This window comes from Scyliorhinus torazame, chromosome 13, assembly GCF_047496885.1.
Source record: "Scyliorhinus torazame isolate Kashiwa2021f chromosome 13, sScyTor2.1, whole genome shotgun sequence".
Lineage (NCBI taxonomy): Eukaryota > Metazoa > Chordata > Chondrichthyes > Carcharhiniformes > Scyliorhinidae > Scyliorhinus > Scyliorhinus torazame.
In genome coordinates this window covers 35,405,074-35,429,284 of record NC_092719.1, presented here as the reverse complement: position 1 = coordinate 35,429,284, position 24,211 = coordinate 35,405,074, and the positions used below count along the sequence as shown (strand labels likewise).

Here is a 24,211-nt window from a genome sequence, read left to right as displayed (position 1 = left end):
ATACCCAATAAAATAGTTCAAATATTCTGAATTTACCTTTGGGCATCCAGCGATGTTCAGTGAAGTGAGTCTTCTGCAACAGAAGGCCAGCGTCTTTGTGCTCATGTCAGACACTAAGATGCAATGGGTGAGCTCCAAGTATTCCAGATTGGTCACCTTAGTATAGAATTTCTTGAATACAAAATGCCACAATAAAAACTAATATTATGTATATCAAAATTAGGAAGATCTATATTTTGTATATTGTTTTCTTTTTAAATTTTGTAAATTATTTTCCCAATTTCTTAGGAACCTGCAACACATACCAGGCATTGGTTGGAATTCCCGTCGTCGGGATTCACTTTTCCCGGCATCCCGGCCAGCGGATTTCCCGCTAGCGTGGGGTGGTTTCAATGGGAAATCCCATTGACAAACAGCGGGAAGATATAATCCCGCAGCCAGTGAACGACTGAGAAACACATGGTTGGGGATCCAGAGAATTCCGCCAGTTATTTACATTACAGACCATTTGTTGCTGAATCCATAGCCAGTTGTCAACTTTCCAATTGTAAGCAACTTAATTATGAGATCAGAGTATTATGGAATAATCTTCAGGCCAGACCAATAGCATTTTGTGATTGATGCAAACTGTTTAATGTTTAGCAGGTCTCAAAAACATTAAAAAAAGGAAGCGAAAAGATTATTCAACCAATGAAGTGCACTTTTCCATAGACGAAGTGCAATCAAAATAACATGGGTTCCATTTCACCCTCATGAGATAATCTTCCAAATCTCTACTATTCGTTCTTGGCCTAATATATTCCATATATTATGGGCAGACATGTGTCACATGAGATGGCACACAACTGACAATATCAAATCCTATTATATGCAGCAATTAATTACAATGTCAATAAAACATGAAAATAAATCAAAATTTTACATTAAACCTGATGGGCGCAATTCAACCACCGTGTTGTGACTGGCAGGGATCTGGGCACATCGGGTAAATAGCGGAAAAGGCCAAAATCGAGATTTGCGCCAGCCAGGAACCAGTTTCCAATTTACCCGGCCCACTCTCGATATCGAGTTCTGGATCTCGCCCAAAAATGGCAAACATATCATTAACCCTCATTTGCATTCATTTGAATCTCATTAGCAAGATTGAAGTTGAATGCAGCAGCCTCCCAGGAATTACCTGACTCGCCAGCAAGAAATCACATGGGTGTCGTTTAATACTCCTTTTTAAAAACATGAAGCTGGCGTGATGGCTTCTGAGGGTAAGTGAAGAGGTGAGTAGCCCTTTCCATTTTCTGGCATGCAGATCCAGGGCATGGAGCTGCTGGCCCAGTGCTCAGGGGGTGGGGTGGAGGGCACCTCAGGGAAGTTGGGCTTGGTCGTGGGGCTGAAACGTTCCAGGTTGTGGGTCGCCTGGCGGGTGGGGGGTGAGGGGCTTTACATCTGTGGGGCCATCAAGTTACCCATAACAGGGGCAAGCTGCAGCCTGTTTGTACCACCAAACACTTCCTGGACAGAGCCTTGCTATGGCTTTAATGCTGAAAGTCAATTTCACTTCCTTTGACTGTGACTAGCCTCTAACTTCACAGCTGACTGCTATTGCAAATGATGAAATGGCCTTGTTAGTTGTGAAAGCACTTCACAGCTGCAGGTTGTGTTTGCTGCTTGCTCCTGATTGTGGCTGCAAATGACTGGAGGCAGCTGTTGCTGTTTCCATCCTTTTCTGCAGCTGGAAAGAAAGACAATTTTTTCTAAGATACCTGGGTCCTGGAACACTGGGCTCAGCGGGATGTATGAGTCCAGAAGGCAATCTGGTTTGAAGCAAGAAAACACTGCAGAACCTGGTGCATGGCATTGTTCCAAATGGGCCACCTGGTAACGCCGTTGAAGAAATGCTGGTGCGGAGAGTACTGCATGTCACTGGCAAGTCACCATGGGTTAAACACGCTGGAAATGAAGAAGGTTCAACTGCACCTTGAGAGCCAGTTGAATATGTGGATGCCAGGATTTGTTCCGGTGAGATTGGGCCATGTGGGAAGGTGTGCACAGCTGTGGCTTCTGCACTGATACGTGGAAAAAGTAACACATTGACAGACAGATCATTTCTACGACAAAGTTCTGGACATGATAACACATTCTCAGGCTTATCCTCCGTTTCTGTTAAGGACCCTGCAAGCGTGTTTTGTTTTTTGAAAATGAACTGATATGGCTTTGTATTTGTACCAATATGAAACTGTTAGGTTTTCTTGTTGTTTAATGATTAGTGTGATATGTGGGATGTTACATAGTTGATTTTCAAATCTTTGTTCCTGTTGACCATTTAATAAACATAATATTCTCAACCCTCAAGTGCCTCCTCGAGGGCACATGTGCCATGCCTCAGAGGATGATTAGTGCATAGCATCTCAAAGAAGTTTTGAAGACTGAATACTGTGCCTGAACTCTAGGAGCGTTAGCACCATAGAGGCAGCTGCCAATAGTCAAACACTAAAGAACAGGGCTTTAGCACTGGGGATTCTCTTGTACCCAAAGGGTAAGTGAGCGGATCAGGGGACGGCACCTGAGCACGGTCTCCCTAATGTACCTGGCAGAAGTCTGGTGTAGGAGCCCCTGATGTGGCCGGGGGTGAGTGTGCAGAAAAAGGTTTGTCAGCAGAACTGTCTTGTTGGATGGTACTCTGAGAGAAGGTGGGCCAGTCATGGTAAGGGTAGGGGAAGGGGTGCTTGTGGGATTTCAGGGTCCCGGGATGGAAGCCCTAACTGATTGTTGGTCTATCTCCTTTTCCAATTCCAAACAGATATCAAAATGAACAGTGGTATCGGTCACGCAGCGGCTGCCCTCACATTGCTAGTGTCAGGCAGACAACGGAGAAGGCTCGAGGCGGCACCCCTTGTGCAGGGGGCTGCCGCACACCTTGAAGACCCGACTGCCCATCAGGGCAAGGAGGAACCCAGAGGGGGGAAGCCAGCGACGGCCTAAGGCGAACAGGCATTGTTGGTCTTTCGATAAGATGACGGACAGCATGTGTCACAGGAGACTCCGTCTCAACAAAGAGGCAGTGCGGCACCTGTGCCACGTCCTCATGGATGTGGCACCCGGTGGAGGAGGAGGTCACCGCAGCCCTGAACCTTTGTGCTACTGGCTCATTCCAGGGCTTGAGCGGTGACCTGTTTGACATTTCTCAAGCTACAGCCCACAGGTGCATCCGGGAGGTCACATATGCCCCATATGCCAGGAATCTAACTACATCACCTTTGAGCTGGACGAGGCCCACCAAGGTGCTCAGGCTGCTGAATGCTCTGTATTCACTGGGGTGCCTCAGGCCGGAGTGCAATTGATAGGACACATGCAACCTTGCGCACACAGGGGCATCAAGGAGTGCCCTTTATTACCAGGAAGGGGTTCCACTCCCTTAATGTTCAGATTGTGTGTGACCACTGCCTCGGTATCATGCACGTGTGTGTCCGCTACCCAGGGAGTGTGCATGACAGCTACATCCTGGGGCACTCAGAGATCCCAGGCATCTTCGAGAACCAACCCCAGAATGACGGGTTGACTCTTGGGGACAAGGGCTGTCCACTGAGGTCCTGGCTGATGACGTCGGTGCGGAGGTCTGAGCCCGAGGCAGAGACCCGATACAATGAGGCCATGCTCCACCCGAGCTGTCATTGAGCGGTGCATTGGACTGCTCAAAATGCAGTTCTGATGCCTGGGCCGCTCTCGTGGTGCACTGCACACCCCCCAGAGGATCTCCTGCTTTGCGGTGGTCTGCTGTGCCCTCCACAACCTGGCAAACAGCAGGGGTCATGTTGGAGGAGAAGGGACATACGGCCTCGTCTAAGGAGGAGGAGGCGGACCAGGGAGGGGCTGGAGGATGAGCCCGTAAACAAAGAACAAACAAAGAACAAAGAAATGTACAGCACAGGAACAGGCCCTTCGGCCCTCCAAGCCCGTGCCGACCATGCTGCCCGACTAAACTACAATCTTCTACACAAAATATTGCCGAAACCCGGGATTGAACCAGGGACCTTTAGATCTTCAGTCTAACGCTCTCCCAACTGAGCTATTTTGGCTACCATAAAGGAGCCAGAGAGAGGCTAGAGGATGGAGGATAGGTGGCAGCAAGGGTCTTACATGCCTGGAGGACCAGAGAGGCCCTCAGCCTCACCAGATTCACATAGGACAAGGCTATATCCATCAGCTCAAACCCACATCCCCATTTCCCTCCTTCCCTTCTATCCCCCCTCCCCATTAAATCGCCCCTTCCCCAACCACCCTGTTCTACTCTCCAAGGGTCTGTGCAACATCACTCCAGGGTGATGGACCCTGTGTCGGCACTATCAGCGGGTCGATATATACGGCAGGAGCGTGATAATAACTCTTTAATTAATCAAAATTGCCGCGCCCCCTGGCCCGACTATCAAACTCCAAGCAGAATACCTGTCCCACCCCTTCCGTAACCTTGTCTGGTCCCTGACCCGCAAATGAGTCCCCTGCAGAAACACCACATCAGCACTCAGTCTTTTCAGGTGAGCAAATATCCTTGACTTTTTCATTGGGCCATTCAACCCCCTTACATTCAAAGTGACTTACCGAATTGGGGGCTTTCAATCCCTCTCCCCCCACCCCAGTCAGCCATTTCCACCAACGGTGTAATCAAGCAACTACTTAAAAGAGTACAGGCACTAGGCCCACCCAAGATGGCCACCAAAGCCCCCCTCCAGATAAAACAATGAAAAACTGTCGCCATCGTCATAAAACTATTCTTACCCCCCCCCCCCCACTCCCCTTTTCCCAACAATACCACATGCAACTAATCAATTAAACAACCAAAAAAACGATCAAATGCTCCAAGCGCCTACCTCAACTATCCCTAAAACTCCAAACAAAACAAAAACACAAAGCTCATTATCTCAAACTACACTAAAATAATGAGCTGCAGTTACCCCCACCATCTGCTCCCGTAAGCTAACTCTTGAGCCAGCAGGGCGGCTCCCACCCAGAGGGAAAACAAATAGCCATAACCACCAGCCCCCATCCAAATCTACGTTTAATAATCAAAGAAAAAACACCCATCTCACACAAGAACAAGAAAATACAAACTTGCACAAGAAACCCCAACAAATCACCATAATCACATGCCCCCCCCCCCCCCCCCAAACATGCAAAGACTTTGTGAAAATTATGATTAACTTGCCACCAGCCCATGCTTCTTAACAAAAGCATTTGCCTCTTCTGGCACATCAAATAGTCCTTTGTATCAAATGCCAGGCTGTGACGTGCAGGATATACCACCCCAAATCAAACTCCACTCTTATACAATGCGGTCTTGGCCTTATTAAACGGCACCTGCTTTTTAGGACAGCTCCTCGCCTACATCCTAATAGAGCCTGATGGCATGGCCCTCCCAATTGTAACCCCAATGATCTTTCGCCCATCTCAGGACTCGTTCCTGCTCCTGAAAACTGTGGGACCTCGTGATGATTGCCCGTGGTGGTTCGCTGGTATGGGCATCTGCCTGAGTTACCGGTGGCTCGATCCAGCTCGGGAGGGGAGGTCAATCCATCCTGCCCCACCATCTTCCAAACATCTTTAAGCTATAACGCGTTGGATTTGGGCCTTGCATTACCTCTGGCAACCTCACAATTCTGAGATTCTGTCTCCTGGAGTGATACTCTAGATCATCCACCTTGGCCCTCAATACTTTAACACTAGCCATTATTGCCATCTCAGCTTCCAAAGAGCCAATCTGATCGCTCTGCCTCATAAGAGATGCCTCCACACCCGGTATCACCACAGCATGTGCCTTTACTGTCTCCTCAGTTTTCTGCAACGTCAACCAAATAGGAGCTAAGACAGTGGGCACGATTCTCCACTCCCACGCCGGTAGGGAGAATCACCTGGGCCGCCAAAATTTCCGGGGACGCCGGTCCGGCGCCCTCCCGCGATTCTCCCAAGCGGCGGGAACGGCCCGGTCGAGTTTCGCGGGCCGCAGGCCAGAGAATCGCTGGAGACACCGAAAATGGCGATTCTCCGGCACCCCCGCTATTCTGAGGCCAGGATGGGCCGAGCGGCCAGGCCAAAACGGCGGGTTCCCCCCCGGCGCCGTCCACACCTGGTCGCTGCAGTCGTGGGCGGTGCGTGAACGCTGGGGGGGGCGGCCTGTGGGGGGCGAGGGGGGATCCTGCACCGGGGGGAACCTCAAATGTAGGGTGGCCCGCGATTGGTGCCCACCGAGGAGGACCTCCTTCCTTCCGCGGCCCCGCAAGATCCGTCCGCCATCTTCTTGCGGGGCGGACTTAGAGAGGACGGCAACCACGCATGCGCGGGTTGGCACCGGCCAACCCGCCCATGCGCGGATGACGTTCGTTATGCGGCGCCGGCCGCGTCATCTATGCAGCGCCGCTTTTACGCGGGCGACAAGGCCTGGCGTGGGTAGATGACGCGGCCCTGATACTGGCGCACTGTCAGGGCCTGAATCGGTCAGGACCTGGGCCGTTCCGCGGCGTTGTGAACCTCGACGGCGTTCACGACGGCGCGGCCACTTCGGCGTGGGAGTGGAGAATCCCGCCCATGGTGTGTGCTCAACGGGAGTGAATGAGCACCTGTCGCATTTGCTGTCTGTAATGGGAGAACACCTGCTAATTCTGTCCTTGGTAAAGTGAATTCTGTGCAGAACTCTGAATTTAATGAAGCTTAAGTGAGTGCAGGAGGACATGGAGTTAATCCTAGACAGGGCCTCCTCTCACCTATCACCCATGAGGCAGAGCCCAAGCTCAGCCTCCCAGTCCCCTTTCACCTATAGGTGAGGGGAGGGCCCGGAGGATATCACAAGATCATATAATCTGGAAATAGAACCACTACTGGTTTGTGGTACAGACAGAATCCACTCCAACAATGTACTTTGGGGTGGTTGAGGGAAAGATGAAAAGCGTGAATGAACAAAACCACAGACTTGAAAATAACGATAAAGACTACATAGGTAAATTAAATTTATCTGTGAGCTTGCTGAAATTGGCAAAGTTTCCATCTACAAACAAGTTGGCGAACCACACGAGTCCCTTCCCCCTCCACAAGGCAAAGACTGAGTTGAGCATGGAGGGCAAAGCAAGTGATTATTGGAAATAGGGCCTACTAGGGAAGGAGCGGTAAGCTTAAAGTGTTGACAGAATTATTTCCATATTTTTAGAGTAGCTATCACAACGGGGTTTGACGTAATTTTAAAATAGCAAAAAAAAAAATCAAATTTTGATACACACAGTTTATTTAGGATGCGCAATGTCCCACACCAGCTTGAAGGCTGCTCTTCAGCAGCGTGGACAACTTCAGGGCTATTGATAGGGGTTCTATTGCTAAAGCGAAGAGCAGTGGGGACAGGGGGCATCCCTGACGGATTCCCCTGGACAAGGGAAAGTACACCCAATGTGAGAAGTTAGTATGCACACTTGAGGTGGGGGAGGTGTATAGAAGGCAAATGCATGAAATAAAGTTTTGGTCAAACCCAAACCCTACCCAAAATTGTAAACAAGTACTCCCATTCCACTCAGTCAAAAGCCTTCTCTACATCCAGAGAGACAACCACTTAGGTCAAGGCAGCTGGAGAAAGTATGATGTTGAGGAGACGGCGTACATTTGCGGATAATTGGTGACCCTTTACGAAGCCAGTTTGGTCCTCCAAGATTATGTCAGAGAGGCATGGGTCTAAACGGGACGCTGACACCTTGTCTAATCTGCATTCAGGAGACAGATAGGCTGAAAAGAGCCACACTCTTCTCGGTCCCTGTCTTCTTTGAGAATAAGTGAAATGGAGGCTTGAGTTAATGTATGGGGTGGAGACCCATGTGACATTGAGTTGAACAAATCTAGCAGCAAGGGTGCAAGTTGAGTGGAGAACATTTCGTAAAAATCTATAGGGAAGGCGTCGGAGCCTGTTTACAACTCTGCATCAACCCAATACAATTTGTTATCTCTCCTAGGCGCATGGGGATCATCTAAGGGCAGCACAGTGGTTAGCACAGCTGCCTTACAACATCAACAGCTGGCCTTGGGTGACTGTGTGGAGTTTGCACATTCTCCCTGTGCCTGCGTGGGTTTTCTCTGGATGCACTGGCTTCCTCCCACAGTCCAAAGATGTGCAGCTTAGGTGGATTGGCCATGCTAAATTGCCCTCAGTGTCTAGGGATGTGCAGTTTGGTGGGGTTACGGGGATCGGAAAGAGTGGACCTTGTTGGGATGCTCTTTCAGAGGGCAGGTGCAGACTTGATGGGCCACATGGGCTACTTCAGCACTGTAGTGATTCTATATATTCTAAGCCTCTACCCTTGTCCACATCAGCAGGAGGGATTTCTAAATTATGTCGGAAGTTAGCCATTGCCGAGCCATCCGAAATAGGGTCAAATTTATATAGGTTACGATAATAGGAAGCGACGGTCAGATTGATGTCAGTGGGGTCGGTAGTGAGCTTATGGGAGGAGTCATGCATCTGCAAAATAAATCGGAGAAGGAGACTGAGCTGATGTGCCAATAGGCAACCAGCTTTGTTCCCATTCATAAAATGTTCCATTTGACCGTTGTAACACGCACATCACTTTATTGGTGGAGAGTAAATTAAATTGAGTATGGAGCCTTAACCTCTGTGCATACAACTTAGGGGCGGGAGCAATGGAATACTGCCAATTGTAGGGATCCTCCTTTTAATTTGTCTGTCCCTTGTTTTTTTTCCTTTTAATTTCTCTTATTCTGCTATTTCAATTTCTCAACCTGGACAATTAGTGGGACCTATGCCTTTAAAATGGACTTCCTTTAATTAAAAAAAAAAGAACCTTCAGCAGGATGTGTCGTTTGTTCTGACATCAATGATGACACAATCTGATGGACTTGGCTGTCGGCCAATGGGCTGTTTCAGATTATCGGGCCTTATCTGATAATCTATGATGACTGGTGATGACCATTCTGGAATGTTCCTTCCTATGTGAAACTGTGTTTCCAGTTTTGTTTTTAACTCAGAGCTGAAGAAGGTTCGAGTTTCTCCCACCCTGATAGGCACCCTCTCTCAGACACCCGATTGGAAACTGTTTACTCCTCAGCACAGCTGGAGGACATTCTTGTGAGACTGGAAACCAAATAAGAGTTTAGATAGCTCTCAGTGGTTTGAGGGGAGACAAAGAAAATCTTAAAGAAATCCAGACAAGCCACCAGCTGAACGCAGTGCCCGTATCTTATCTTAGAAAGGTCTTTTGGTGGAGTTGGAAACAAATTAGAATTACACAGGCCTGAGACTGTGAGGAAATCCTACAGCTGGGAATTCTGACTGAATGCACTGCCAGAAGATTCTCGTTAGCAATCCAATCAATGGTTACAATCACTCTGCGTTCTGGGAGGACTGTCTGCTGCTGCACCAACTTCATAATCTGCATCAAGAACCGTCATCTTCCATTTCATATTAATCCTCTCATTATTTTTACCTCTCTCTGTTCCTCTGTGTCTGCCTGTCTTGTGTGTGTTTGGGTAAATGGTGGGATGGTAAAAGGGGGGGGCGGGGGGGGTGGAAATAGTAAATTATCTGGCCTTTATTCTATAATTATTGCACGTCATATCTCTATTTTTGTTATAAATAAACAAATCTGGTGCCTGTAAGTCATTGGAGCAGTCAAGAGCCAAAGATTCCAGAAATGTTATACAAATTATTGGTTCATTCACTTTTGTTGGGACTCCAGGGTCTGTGGGGCTGGAATCAATCATGCACTAACCCATGTTGAGAGGGCCATCCGCATTGTGGCTGCCTGCGTGTTCTCCACAACATCGCGCAGCAGAGGGCCAATGTGCTAGAGGAGGAGGAACGTGCAAGGCCTCGTCCGATGAGGAGGGGGAGAATGGGCAGGACATGGGGCCCAGGCAGGCATGGGTGACGTATGTGCCAGGGCCAATGCGCACGGGACTCTCGGATCGCCTCCAGGTTCGCCAACTGGGGGAGGGATAGGGTGGACTGGCCTGGAACATTGACACCACATTCCACTCCCACAAAACTCCCGCGGCCACATTGACATGCCCTCCAGCCCCAAAATGTTGCCTGCACTGGCTCCACACCTGTAACGCCGACACCACCACTGGTCTCATCATAGAATTTACAGTGCAGAAGGAGGCCATTTGGCCCATCGAGTCTGCACCGGCTCTTGGAAAGAGCACCCTACCCAAAGTCAACACCTCCACCCTATCCCCATAACCCAGTAACCCCACCCAACACTAAGGGCAATTTTGGACACTAAGGGCAATTTATCATGGCCAATCCACCTAACCTGCACATCTTTGGACTGTGGGAGGAAACCGGAGCACCCAGAGGAAACCCACGCACACATGGGGAGGATGTGCAGACTCCGCACAGACAGTGACCCAAGCCGGAATCAAACCTGGGACCCTGGAGCTGTGAAGCAATTGTGCTATCCACAATGCTACCGTGCTGCCCTCATGGAGTATCTGACCGGCGAGAATGGAAGAGGTGTCAACAAAGAGCCCTCAAATATGTTCCTCTACACAACACCGCCCCCATCCGCCCCGAAACCAGTATCTCTTCCACAGCCCGTTTCCTCACCATTGTAATATTCACCACAAAATAGTAATTTATCAGATTTGGCAGTGCCTGACCCGCCCTCGCCCCTTGTCCAGGAACACCCGCCTCACCCATGGGGTCTTCCCCGCCCACACAAACCCCAAAAGATCCTGTTAACCTTCCTGAAAAAGGACTTGGGAACAAATATAAGGAGGATCTGGAGCATGAACTGAAACCTGGGAAGCATAGTCATTTTCACCGTCTGCACGCGACCAGCCAGCAACAATGGCAAAACATCTTAAAATCTGCCTTCATTCCCTCCACCAATCATGCCAAGTTCAATTTGTGTAGCTAGGCCCAGCCCCATGCCACCTGGATTCCTAAATACCTAAAACCTGCCCTCGCCACCCTGTACAGCAACTCCCCTAACCTCCTCTCTTGCCCTCTAGTACTGATCGGGAACACCTCTCTCTTTCCCATGTTTAACTTATACCCCAAAACTAGCCAAATTTCCTCAAATCTCCATAATCCCTCCAATACTGTCCACCAGGTCTGAGATAAAAATAACAAATCATCCGCCTATAACAAAACTCTATGCTTGGCAACCGCCCGCTCGATTGCCGTCCAATTCCTCAATGCCCTAAGTGGCATTGCCAACGGCTCTATCGCCAAGGCAAAAAGGAATGGGGAGAGCTGACACCCCTGTCTCGTCCCAAGATGTAAACCAAAGTACCCCAAACTCATCCGGTTTGTACGAACGCGCCACTTACACCCTGTACAGCAGCCGGACCCAATCCACTAACCCCTGCCCAAACCCAACCGCCCCAGCTCTTCCAACAAATACGCCCACTCCACCCAATCAAAAGCCATCTCCGCGTCCATCGTCACCACTACTTCTACCTCCTGCTCTAATTACATAATTAAAATATAATTACAATAAGTAGCTTCAGCAAATTCGCAGACAACTGCCTCCCCTTCACAAATCCCGTCTGGTCCTCAATTCGCCAACAGCTTCGTATCAACGTTAAGCAGCAATATCGGGTGGTACAACTTACACTGCTCCAGGTCCTTATCCTTCTTTAAAATCAGGGCGATGGAAGCTTGCATCAATGTTTGGGAGAGTTCCCACCATCCCTCGCCTCATTATATGCCCTCATCAACAGCGGACCCAGCTCTGCATCAAACCTTTTACAAAACTCTACTGCAAACCGTCCAGGCCCGGGGCCTTCCCTTCCTGCATTGCATCCATTACCTCCCTTAGTCTAATCGAGGCCCCAGACCCTGCTCCCTCTCTCCCTCCACCTTAGGAACTCCAACTCACCCAGGAACCCCTTCTTCCCCATCGGGGGCTCCGACTCATAAAGCCCCTTAAAGAAGACCTCAAATGCCCCATTCACCCCCTTCGGATCCGTCACCACCTTACGTCTCCCGTCCCTCACCCTACTAATCTCCGTCGCCACTGCCTGCTTAATCAACTAGTGGGCCAGCATCCTTCTCACCTTTTTCCTATACTCATACACTGCCCCTCTGGCCCTCCGCAACTTCCCCATTGCCATCCCCATGGACGCTAACCCAAACTTCATCTGAAGTCTCTGCCTCTCTTTTAACAACCCTCATTTGGCATCACCGAGTACCTCCAATAAATTTCCCCCTAACTACCACCTTCAGTGCCTCCCACAGCGTGACGGCTGTGACCTCCCCCGTGTTGTTCAACTCCACATAGCCCCGAATGGCAGCCCTCACCCGCTCGCACCCCCCCTCATCCAGCAGCAGCTCCACATCTAACCTCCATTGCGGCCATTGGGCCTGCCCCTGAACCACCCCACAAATGCACCCAATGCAGTGTGTGGTCAGAAACCATAATCGCTGAATACTGAGTCGGGCACCCCTGCCAGCAGCACCTTATCCATCACAACAATATCGATCCGGGAGTACACCTGCTGCACATGGGAGAAATATGAAAAGTCCTTCGCCCTCAGCATCCTAAACCTCCACAAGTTTCCCCCCGCCATGCATTCCACGAGCCTCCTCAAATCTCTCGCCACCGCCGACATCCTCGATGACTTAGGACTCGACCGGTCCAAACTCGGGTCCAGGACCGTATTGAAATTGTCCCCCAAATCAACCGTTGTGTCCAGGTCTGGGATCCTCCCTAACACCCACCTCATAAAGTTCATGTCGTCCCAATTCGGCATTCATCAGGACCACTGGCATTCCCTCCAACTTTCCACTGACCCACCCCCATGGATCAGCCACCCTCAATGCAGCACAGTAGCACAGTGGTTCGCACTGTTGCTTCACAGTGCCAGGGACTCATGTTCAATTCCCGGCTTGGGTCACTGTCTGTGCGGAGTCTGCACCTCCCTGTATCTGTGTGGGTTTCCGCCGGGTGCTCCGGTTTCCTCCCACAAGTCCCGAAAGACGCGCTGTTAGGTGACGGATTTTCACAGTAACTTCATTGCAGTGTTAATGTAAGCCTACTTGTGACACATATAAAAATTATTATTACATGTCTGCCACCATCACTCCCTTCCCAACTGCGCCACACCAATCACACCCATGTCAACAACCCTCCCCCCTCCCTCATCCCCCCACCAAACAAAAAAGCAAACCCCCCAAGCATTCCTTCTGGCAATGCCCCACTTCACCCCCGTTAACTAGCCCACCCAGCTAGCATGGAGGCTCCTGCCCAAGGTCTCTCACTTCCTCTCAGCCCTCCAGTCTACCATTCCCCCCCAATCCTCCTAACCACCAACAAACAAAGAGAAGCAAAAGGCGCACTCACCATCTCCGTCTCCCGTCGAAACCCGCCTCAAATCGTCCACCTCATGTACCCCGCAATGAACACAAAACTCCTCTCCAAAGTTTAATGTCCACACACTCCTCCCAGTCCATTGTTCCTCATAATGTCCATTGCATCCTCTGGTGAGTCAAAATAAAATTCCTGCTTTTGGCCCACAAGCAGGCAGGGTACAAAACCCCGAACTTCACTCTCTTCTAAAGAGGGCCGCCTTTACCGGTTATACCCTGCCCTCCGCTTAGCCAACTCCGCATCCAGGTCCTGGTAAATCTGCAGCTCACTCCCTTCCCAGGTGCATTTCTTGGTCTGCCTCAACCACTTCAGAATTTTTTCTTTGTCCACAAATCGATGCAGCCTCACCACCATCACCACGGCGGTTCCCCCACCTGTGGCCTCCTCCTCAGTGCCCTGTGTACCTGATCCACCTCGAGGGGCTGGCCAAAGGCCTCCTCCCCCATCAACTTCTGCAGCATGCTCAGGCATCCTGACAATCCTCAAATTCTGCTTCCTGGAGCGGTTCTCGAGGTCCTCCAATTTCTCTCTTAGCCTCTTCTGGCTGCTTAACACAATCCCATCTCTGTCTCCAGTGAGGCCAGCCAATCCCCATGTTCCCCACCGCCGCCTCCACCTTCTGCATCGCCAGGGTCTGAGCCTCCACACTCAATCACCTTGACCAAATCTTCTTTCCTCTATTGCTGTAATTTATTATTCAAAATTTCCACCAGTTGCTCTGTCGATCACTGGGCGGGCAGCGCTGCCCCCTTCCACTCTGCTATCTTCACCTGTGGCGCACTATGAAAACTTTCCTGCTCCAGCTGCTCTCTCTTTCTTGTCACACCTCTCGTCCGCTGATCCACACACTAGCCTCATCAGATGAGTATTACTTTCCCTGGGCACTCATATACCTTTTGCCCTCAAATACCACACCATTTGGATGGGGAAGGATCGGAAAAATCCACCTTGAGAGGGAGCCACCAAATATATGACCACTCACTCCATGGCTGTCACTAGAAGTCCATGGCACAATATTCCAAATACTTATGAGAAAGGAATTGTGTGTAAACAATAAATTTAGTTAAATACAATAAATTTAAAAATTATTTCAGCTTACCAATAAAAGTTAATTATCAGATAGATGAACAGCTTTGTAGCATAATTCTCTCCCTCTGTGTACTATGAATAACATGGTGGGGATCAAGGATTAGTAGAAAGAACTCTAAACATTTGAAACTACTTTTACCCAACTTTTGCTAAGTTTATGAACAGATTATAATCATGGTTTAGCATTTTCTACACATATAATTTTAATTTGGTTCCTGACCACTCTATGCGTCCAATATTTTGGTTCGCAATTTCAGAATGTGGTTAAGGAAAAGGAAACCTTAAGTTGTGGAAAATGCCATACGTTATTAATATATGTGGCAAACTACCATCCCTTGATGTTTAAATGGAAAATTTTGCTTTTCATTCTAAATCGGAACTGTGAAATTATCCTCCAAATGCCTTGCAGCTGATTACTTAAATCTATGTAGTTTTCTGTACTTATTTTTCAAAGTTCCTATTGGCTTTAACTTCAAACTTTGATTATATATGTGCACATATTAAAAATTATTCCTTTTGTCGGCTATAAATATACTCCAAAAGAATGAAGTCTAATTGGAAAAATAAAAGTTCCAAAGCATATTTATGCTAATTTCCATCTCTTCGCAGTGAAAATTTATGGTACAAAATGAAAATCACATTTATCAGAAAAAAGCTACAAAGGATTGCTACCATATGCGGTGTTCCAGTGATGGCACAGGATCAGTCACTAACTAGTGGATGAGTAACTTATTGCAATGCAAAATAATGGTTAAAAGGTTAAAATAATGGCACTAAAGAATGACAAGTCCCCAGGATCAGATGGTTTACATCCCAGAGTTTTAAAGGAAGTAGTTGAGAACATTGTGGATGTCTACTATTGCCTCTTTTGGTTCAGGAACCAATCCTTCATATTGAAACAATTACTGGACTGCTATGAGAACCTGCCTGCACCACTGATCACTAACACACATATCCACAATGATAAGTAGTCTGATCCTGCCTATCAGCCCTGACTGCAGCATTGACACATTGGGAGACCTCCGTCTATGGTGAGGGAGTGATCAGCAAATGTTCCATCATGGGTTGGTTTAGCAGTGCTACCATGAAGGTGCCACCATGTTCATTGTGGAAAGTATAGTGTGATGTTAATAAGACATGAAAATAAATCTAAACTATGTGTATCAAAACTTGATTTTTTGTTGTTGTTATTTTAAAATCAACCTCTGCTGAACCTAATCATATGGCTCACTGTATAATAATGAATCTAGATGACTAACATACAAACTGACTCCCCTAGCTGGGAAAATAACAAAATCAGAGACATCAAATTTGTTCTACTACCATTTTGCTCCAAGGGAAACAATCGGTTTTGGCCAGAAGCACGGAAACTGCTTGTGAGGCTGCAATTAATCATTAATGGGGAATGTCATATGATGCCATGCGTGTAGCCACTTGGATCATTTTAATATTACATTTCTTGCCTCACAACTCAAGTCTGCTGATTTAACATCAACCAAAACGAATTCCAGCAGAGGTCTTGATGGACCAAGCAGCCTGCCATCATCTCTCAACTACTTGAAGCCTGTTTGATTTTAAAAGTCTCTGATCATCACCTGTCAAGAGGTCTAAGTACAGAAACCCATTGTGCTGCATCAATATCATTTCAAGGGATTTTGTGTTGCTGTCTCCTACCAGAAGCTCATCTGGACTGAACTCCACCACAAACATCTTGGATTCTGGAAATCATAGGAACTAATATTTATTTCTGCCGTTCTTTTATTGTTGTTTTCCATTTCTGTAAATCTTCCTCTTTTCTATCCCCACTTACTCCATGGGTAGGATTTTCTGCATCCACCCCCCCCCCCCCCACCCCCACCCCCACAGTATATTTTGCAGCAGCGGAGACAGTCCGCCATTGGGATCTTCAAGTCCTGCCAATTTCTAAGGGTTTCGCGTGTACTGCACCTTCTGCTGCCAGAGGAGTGTGCCGTGTGTATGTGGGGGTGGGGGGGGGGGGGGGGGGGTGGGTCACCATTGGTGTGACCGGACGATCCCTCCTGTGGAAAGGGCTGGAAAAGTTTGGTCCATACGTGTGCACATTTGTTTGTGTGTGGTTTGATTGTGAATAAATTAACCTTCTGAGTTCATCACAATGCAAGTTTGCTGCAAGTTATTATTAAATTGGATCACACAAATTGAGGGTTTGGAGATACATGGCACACCCTACTTTAAAAAGAATTCAAAAACACCGCTGCTTATGGACAAACAGGATGTTCAACAGTATTACCATCATTGAATTCCCCACCATTAACATCCAGGGAGTTTCCATTAACCAGAAACTTAAACTGGATTAGCCATATAAATACTCTGGCGACAAGAGCAGTTGGGAGGTTGGGCATTCTGTGGTGAATAACTCACCTCCTACCTCCTTGAAGTTTGCCCACATCCTACAAAGCACAAATGTGGACTATGAAGGAATACACTTTACTTGCTTGGATGAGTGCAGTTCCAACAATCCTAAAAAAAACACCATAAAAGACAAAACAGCATGTTTGATTGGCACCTGGCACACCATTCACTCCCTCCACCACTGGCACAAGCTGGCTGCAGTGTATATCCATCTTCAAAATACACTGTAGCAACTGGCCAATGCTCTTTCAACAACAGCTTCAGAATTCTACTCCTAGAAGAACAAGGACAGTAGGAGCATGGGAACAGTACCACCTGCAAGATTTCCTCCAAAACACCCCATGTCGACCTACATTTATGTCATCATTGCTTCACTATCGCTGGGTCAAAATCCTGGAATTCCCTACTGAACAGCATTGTGGATGTACCTACATCACTCAGATTGGAGCAGTTCAAGAAGGCAGCTCACCACCATCTTCTCAAGGACAGTTAGGGATGGGCAATAAATGTTGACCTTGCTACAATGCCCATGTCCAGGAATGAATAAAGAAAGATTCTGGGAAAAATGAAATTTTGCAGACAACATATTCAAGGACTTTGAAGCGACAAAGGAGATGGAATGTTTGCAAGGACACAAGGGTGAATGGTTGGATCTTTGAGAGGGTTAATATGGTGAATTTGGAGGAAAGTAGGAGCAAAGAGAACTGTTACCAATATCAGCTAACATGGGAGTTGGCACAAAGAGATGCATTTTAGTAGGAAGAACAACAAAAAACAATATGAAATAAAGGATGCAATTATAAAGGCAGTGTCGGAGCAGAGGGACCTAGAGGTGTATGTGCACAAATTGTTGAAGGTGGTAGGGCAGGTTGATGAAGCTATTAATAAATAATGGAAATCCTGGGCTTTATAAGTAAAGTTATAAGCAAGACAGTTATGGTGAATCTATACAAAACATTGGTTTGGCCTCAATTATGTTCAACTCTGGGCACCATGCTTCAGGAAGGACGCAAAGACATGGGAGGGGATGTGGGAAAGATTTACACAAAGGTTCCAGGGATGAGAGACTTCAGTTATGAGAATAGATTCGAGAAGAATTAGTGAAGAGAAGTTTGAGGGAACATTTGATAGAGGTATTCAAAATAATCAGAGGTCTGGACAGAGTAGATAGGGATAAATTGTGGTTAGGAAAACAAAGGTAGTTTTAAGGGATTTGTTTGTATTTTAAAACAATAGAAATAAGGTATAGTTTTAAGTGGGTTTAATTTAATGTTTCTGTGCATGAAAGGGTAAAACTTAGTCATTAGATTCATGTTGGACAAAAGTGTTTGTATGTGTCGGGGTTTGTTTTAATTCCAACTGTGATTCTACTGTGCTTAGGGAGGGTTACACGTAAGGAATGAATAGGAGTAATAGTCGTTGCTTAGCAACTGGAGGACTTATAAGGTTGAAAAACTTTCCAGTCTTAGTTTTAGCTGGATATATTGCTGTTGGGGATAGGACACCAGGGAGTGAACATCTCTCAGATCTGCCAGGAGAAGCTGGACAAGACAAAAGAGTTTCAAAGTTGCAGGCTTCCTGAGGAACAAGATACAATCCAGATAATCAGGGAATTGGGACAGAAAGGATGTCGTAAGACAACTGGGGTTAAGAGTACAGAGACCAAGGTATTGTTCAGAAGAAATCAAAGAAGAGTAAACAAAGGGTTTTGAGCTAAAGAAACAATTGCAGTAACCAAATTTAAAGTGGGACAGCAGACTTCAGAGGTAAATCAAACATGTTAATGCTATTTTCTTAGAGTCTGGGAATCGAGAGTTAAAGCAATTCTGAACAGTTTGTACAGCAGTCAAGCCAAAGAAATCCAAAAGGTGTTGGTGTAAAAGCTGGACTGGATTCACTGCAAAAAGTGGAGCAGAAGCTTTGCTTAAAAGTGTTATTTGAAAAACCTGGATTGGATTAAAGAATGCAAACTGCTAATGGAAAGCATTATTGTGAACCAAGATTTGAAAGTGTTTTTTTGACAGTGGAGTTTGGAAGCTCTCATGTGATAATTATCTGGGGAAATTCTGAGGAGAGATTCACAAAAACTAACCTGAGTTCAAAGCAGAGTGTATTTGACCACAGTCATCTTGTGTGCTTATAAGGGATTGTGTGTGTTAATGAGACCATTGTAGCTTAATATGTACTTTGTAATCCATGTTAATCTTAAAATCTGTGTGTATTTGTTAAACTAAGGGGGAAGGAAAGGATTATTGTAGCATAATCCAATTTTTCATGTTTAATGAATATTTTTTTTCTTGTTTAAAACTAATTATTGGTCCTGTGATTCTGTTCCTCCACATTTTCTTTAAAAAAGTACAATTTACAGTCTTCTGAGCCAAGGTTCCATTTGGGGATCTTCCCATCCAGTTATAACATCAACTGGGATCGTAACACTGTTCCCATTGGTGGATGGGTTAAGACCCAGAGGACACCAAATTTAAAGTGATTGGTAAAAGGACCAGAGACAACATGAGGAAAGCTTTTTACGGAGTGAGTGGAATGCAGTGCCTTAAAGCGTGGTGGAAGTAGATTCAACCGTAGATTTCAAAAGACAATTGGATAATTATCCAAAGAGAAAACATTGTGGTGCTACGGGGGAAAGATGGGGAATGGGGCTGGCTGAGTATCTCTAAAACAGAGCCAACATGGACATAAGAGACTGAATGGTCTCCTTATGTGCTGTAAACATTCTAATTTCTATGTTCTTTACCTATAGCCCAGGCAACCAAAGGTGGTATAGGTTGTAGCTGCATTTCCTCTACCTTCATCTCCCTCTCTCCTTACCTGATATGTGGTAGCAAGGGCTGGCCTCTCATGATGGTGAGGTATCAATGCCTGCAGCATTACACCACAAACTTTGATACCCACTCAGCCAAATATTGAAGGGGTCCTCCATAACAGTCTAGGCAGTGGAATCATTGCCTCAGTATATCAATGGTCTGGCCTATCACATCTATTGTGACAGCATAGCTTTCATTGTATATATGCTACAGATGTGTGCAAGAGTTCCGAAACAGAGTCATGAGACAGGTCATCAGCAGGTTGTTCTTGTCTTCCAGTAGTCAACTGGTGAAAATACAGCTGGTAGAGCATTCTGCCACAGAATGAAGGCATCATTACTACAGCCATGATACCAAAAACTGAATGCCTGCATGACACTGTGCATAAGGTGACTTTCCATCTACACACTGAGGGATGGGAAACCCTTTTGTTTCCAATACATGACAGGGTTGATATGTGTTGCCTGAAAAGCAATGTATGTGTAGTGATGGATACCCTTCACCAAGGAAAAGCTTGCAAACCTTGCAAATCATTGTGCTCATTCTGTCTACTTCCCTCAGGCAAAAGGGAATGAAATGCATAAAGAGCTTCAGTGCAACAGTGTACTATAAACATTTAGAAGTTGCCAATATCTTCAGCGTGAAAGGAGCCAGCTGCTTGAAAGTTCTTCAAAACAGTAACTTTCTCAACCACTTGCCCCGCTCTGCGTTTGCATTTGTGACTGCAGCAGTTGGCAGATTTAAATGACACCCCCCCTAGTGAAGCACAGGTATTTCAAATACGCTGGACAGACATGGACTCCTGCTAAGAGCCCTTCACCTCTCCCTCTTCTACCAGCTTATCATGCTCTACATGAGCTCAACTTACTCTCCCAGTCACACACCGTTCCCAGAGGAAGACCTACTAATTTGTGCACCCATATCTGGTCTGTGCGCAAAGTCCACAACTGCGACACCACTCCCTATGGAATTTGGAAAATATCAAAAATGTGTGTAATTGAAGTAACAGTCAGAAGAAAGCAACCAGCAACTACAAACAAAGAACAAAGAACAAAGAAATGTACAGCACAGGAACAGGCCCTTCGGCCCTCCAAGCCCGTGCCGACCATACTGCCCGACTAAACTACAATCTTCTACACTTCCTGGGTCCGTATCCTTCTATTCCCATCCTATTCATATATTTGTCAAGATGCCCCTTAAATGTCCCTATCGTCCCTGCTTCCACTACCTCCTCCGGTAGTGAGTTCCAGGCACCCACTACCCTCTGCGTAAAAAACTTGCCTCGTACATCTACTCTAAACTTTGCCCCTCTCACCTTAAACCTATGCCCCCTAGTAATTGACCCCTCTACCCTGGGGAAAAGCCTCTGACTATCCACTCTGTCTATGCCCCTCATAATTTTGTATACCTCTATCAGGTCGCCCCTCAACCTCCTTCGTTCCAGTGAGAACAAACCGAGTTTATTCTCCTCATAGCTTATGCCCTCCATACCAGGCAACATTCTGGTAAATCTCTTCTGCACCCTCTCTAAAGCCTCCACATCCTTCTGGTAGTGTGGCGACCAGAATTGAACACTATACTCCAAGTGTGGCCTAACTAAGGTTCTATACAGCTGCAACATGACTTGCCAATTCTTATACTCAATGCCCCGGCCAATGAAGGCAAGCATGCCGTATGCCTTCTTGACTACCTTCTCCACCTGTGTAGCCCCTTTCAGTGATCTGTGGACCTGTACTCCTAGATCTCTTTGACTTTCAATACTCTTGAGGGTTCTACCATTCACTGTATATTCCCTACCTGCATTAGCCCTTCCAAAATGCATTACCTCACATTTGTCCAGGTTAAACTCCATCTGCCATCTCTCCGCCCAAGTCTCCAGACAATCTAAATCCTGCTGTATCCTCAGACAGTCCTCATCGCTATCCGCAATTCCACCAACCTTTGTGTCGTCTGCAAACTTACTAATCAGACCAGTTACATTTTCCTCCAAATCATTTATATATACTACAAAGAGCAAAGGTCCCAGCACTGATCCCTGTGGAACACCACTGGTCACAGCCCTCCAATTAGAAAAGCATCCCTCCATTGCTACCCTCTGCCTTCTATGGCCTAGCCAGTTCTGTATCCACCTTGCCAGTTCACCCCTGATCCCGTGTGACTTCACCTTTTGTACTAGTCTACCATGAGGGACCTTGTCAAAGGCCTTACTGAAGTCCATATAGACAACATCTACTGCCCTACCTGCATCAATCATCTTAGTGACCTCCTCGAAAAACTCTATCAAGTTAGTGAGACACGACCTCCCCTTCACAAAACCGTGCTGCCTCTCACTAATACGTCCATTTGCTTCCAAATGGGAGTAGATCCTGTCTCGAAGAATTCTCTCCAGTAATTTCCCTACCACTGAAGTAAGGCTCACCGGCCTGTAGTTCCCGGGATTATCCCTGCCACCCTTCTTAAACAGAGGAACAACATTGGCTATTCTCCAGTCCTCCGGGACATCCCCTGAAGACAGCGAGGATCCAAAGATTTCTGTCAAGGCCTCAGCAATTTCCTCTTCAGTATTCTGGGGTAGATCCCATCCGGCCCTGGGGACTTATCTACCTTAATATTTTTTAAGACACCCAACACCTCGTCTTTTTGGATCACAATGTGACCCAGGCTATCTACACCCCCTTCTCCAGACTCAACATCTACCAATTCCTTCTCTTTGGTGAATACTGATGCAAAGTATTCATTTAGTACCTCGCCCATTTCCTCTGGCTCCACACATAGATTCCCTTGCCTATCCTTCAGTGGGCCAACCCTTTCCCTGGCTACCCTCTTGCAACTAACCTGTAAATGTTTGATGAAAACTAAATGCTGATGAGGGGGATCCTTAATGCTGCTTAACACTTGTTTAACTGCAAGAGGGCACTGACTGCAGTGTAGAATTCCAAAATGGCAATATGATGTCAAATTAGTGTTGCACATTGGTAGATGCCATGATCTGACTGTTCTACATACTTACACCAGATATGAACTGTGGGCTGAATTTTGATGATGCTTTAGGGAGGCCTGTGGGCTAGAAAGTCAGGGGGCAATCTTCGCTTGAAAATTTTGGGGGCCCACAGCCACATTTTAGGTCAATCAAGCAGTTAATTAGCCTCTGTTTGAGTACCTGTCCCTTTAAAAGACATGTCAGCCTGCTCCCAGAAGCTGCTAACCAACTGGAGGGCCAACAGCCTCAGTCTTGGCCTCGCCACAAGAAGTGGTGGCCTTTGCTGGAACTATGACCAGCTGAGAGATTGCAGTGATGTTGCCCTTGCAACATGAGCTTGGTGGGAAACATTGGGACCAGTCAGGCATGTTTGGCGAGTGGAGATGGGGATTTGGTGGGGGTGGTTGCCATGGGGGTGGCCATTGTCCTTCATGGACTACTAATTAGCCTGCAGGGTAGCTATCAGGACTTAGAAGGTCGTCTCATCATGAGGTGGAGGGCCCAGATGCTACTGTTAAATATCAGCAGGAGTGGAAAAATGCCCTTAATTGGATCCTTATGTGGCACAATTGGTCTCCGGGTGGGAGGGTCATCCTTCGCCTTCCCCACAGTTGGTTAAACAACAGGGTGGCAGGAAGACAACAGGCACTCCATCTAACACCACCTTCCTGTGTCATTGTAAGGAAACCTCTACCTTCCAACCCATCTCTAGGGGACGGATAAAATCCAGCTATGTGTGTGGTAACGGCTTTACCAAAGTGGTGACGAAATAATGCCAAAAGTCTCACTGTGAAGAATATAACAGCATTTATTCTGATTTTATTCAGATGAATAGTATGGGCAATTTTCAAACAACTGAGAGAATAGGGAAACCCAGTTTTAGTCGTGTCATTGAACCTTTAGAACAGCCACATTTTAGGCCAATCAAGTAGTTAATTAATGCTGTTGGAGCTCCTGTCCCTTTAAAACAGTGTTTTTCAAACTTTTTTCCCCCGAGACCAACTGTTATCAACTGACTAACCTTTGGGACCCACGCTGGCCGACATTCATGACCCAGGCCAGTGGATCCTCGCGACCCACACCTGCCGACATTTGTGATCCACCGTTATTTCTTACCTTTAATGCAACAGGTGAGCTTGCATGATCCTCACAATCTCACTTGCTTTGTCATTCAATGTTACATTTCCGCTAAGGACTTCAGCTGACAATTTAAGTTCTTACTGCAACCTTTGAAAAATATCAAGGGGTTTGTCTACAAACTTGCCATCCCTTTGAAGTTTTGTGGGTTTTAAACTTTCATTTACAAGCAACACCCTGCATATAACAGACATGGGTTTGACATCATGATTTGCATTGGCACAATTAAGAAAGCCACACCTCAATAAATCATTTTTATACTGCTTTGGTCCCAACTTCATTTTTTTCTTTGTTGGGTGTTCATCAGAAGCCCTGGAGCTCAGCATACAGCTCACACCAGCGCTGCTTTGTCCTTCCCTGGACTCTCCTGTGAAGATCCCTCCAGCTAATTCAGTTGTGAGATCCTGACCTGTTTGTGTCTCTGGCCCTCTCTTCCT

The 24,211-nt window shown here is 46.8% G+C and overlaps 1 protein-coding gene and 1 non-coding gene across 2 annotated transcripts in view; both read right to left on the bottom strand.

The window, feature by feature from the left end:
• The window catches only part of fbxl13 (F-box and leucine-rich repeat protein 13), a 444,736-nt gene that overhangs the window by 22,939 nt on the left and 397,586 nt on the right, over window positions 1–24,211 (bottom strand). The window contains exon 20 of the mRNA XM_072471330.1: window positions 37–171. Coding sequence (XP_072327431.1) covers window positions 37–171 — 135 coding nt within the window. The remainder of the gene's footprint in view (window positions 1–36; window positions 172–24,211) is intronic.
• Window positions 3,998–4,070, bottom strand: trnaf-gaa (transfer RNA phenylalanine (anticodon GAA)). Its single transcript has one exon. It is a non-coding gene; the product is annotated as a tRNA-Phe (tRNA).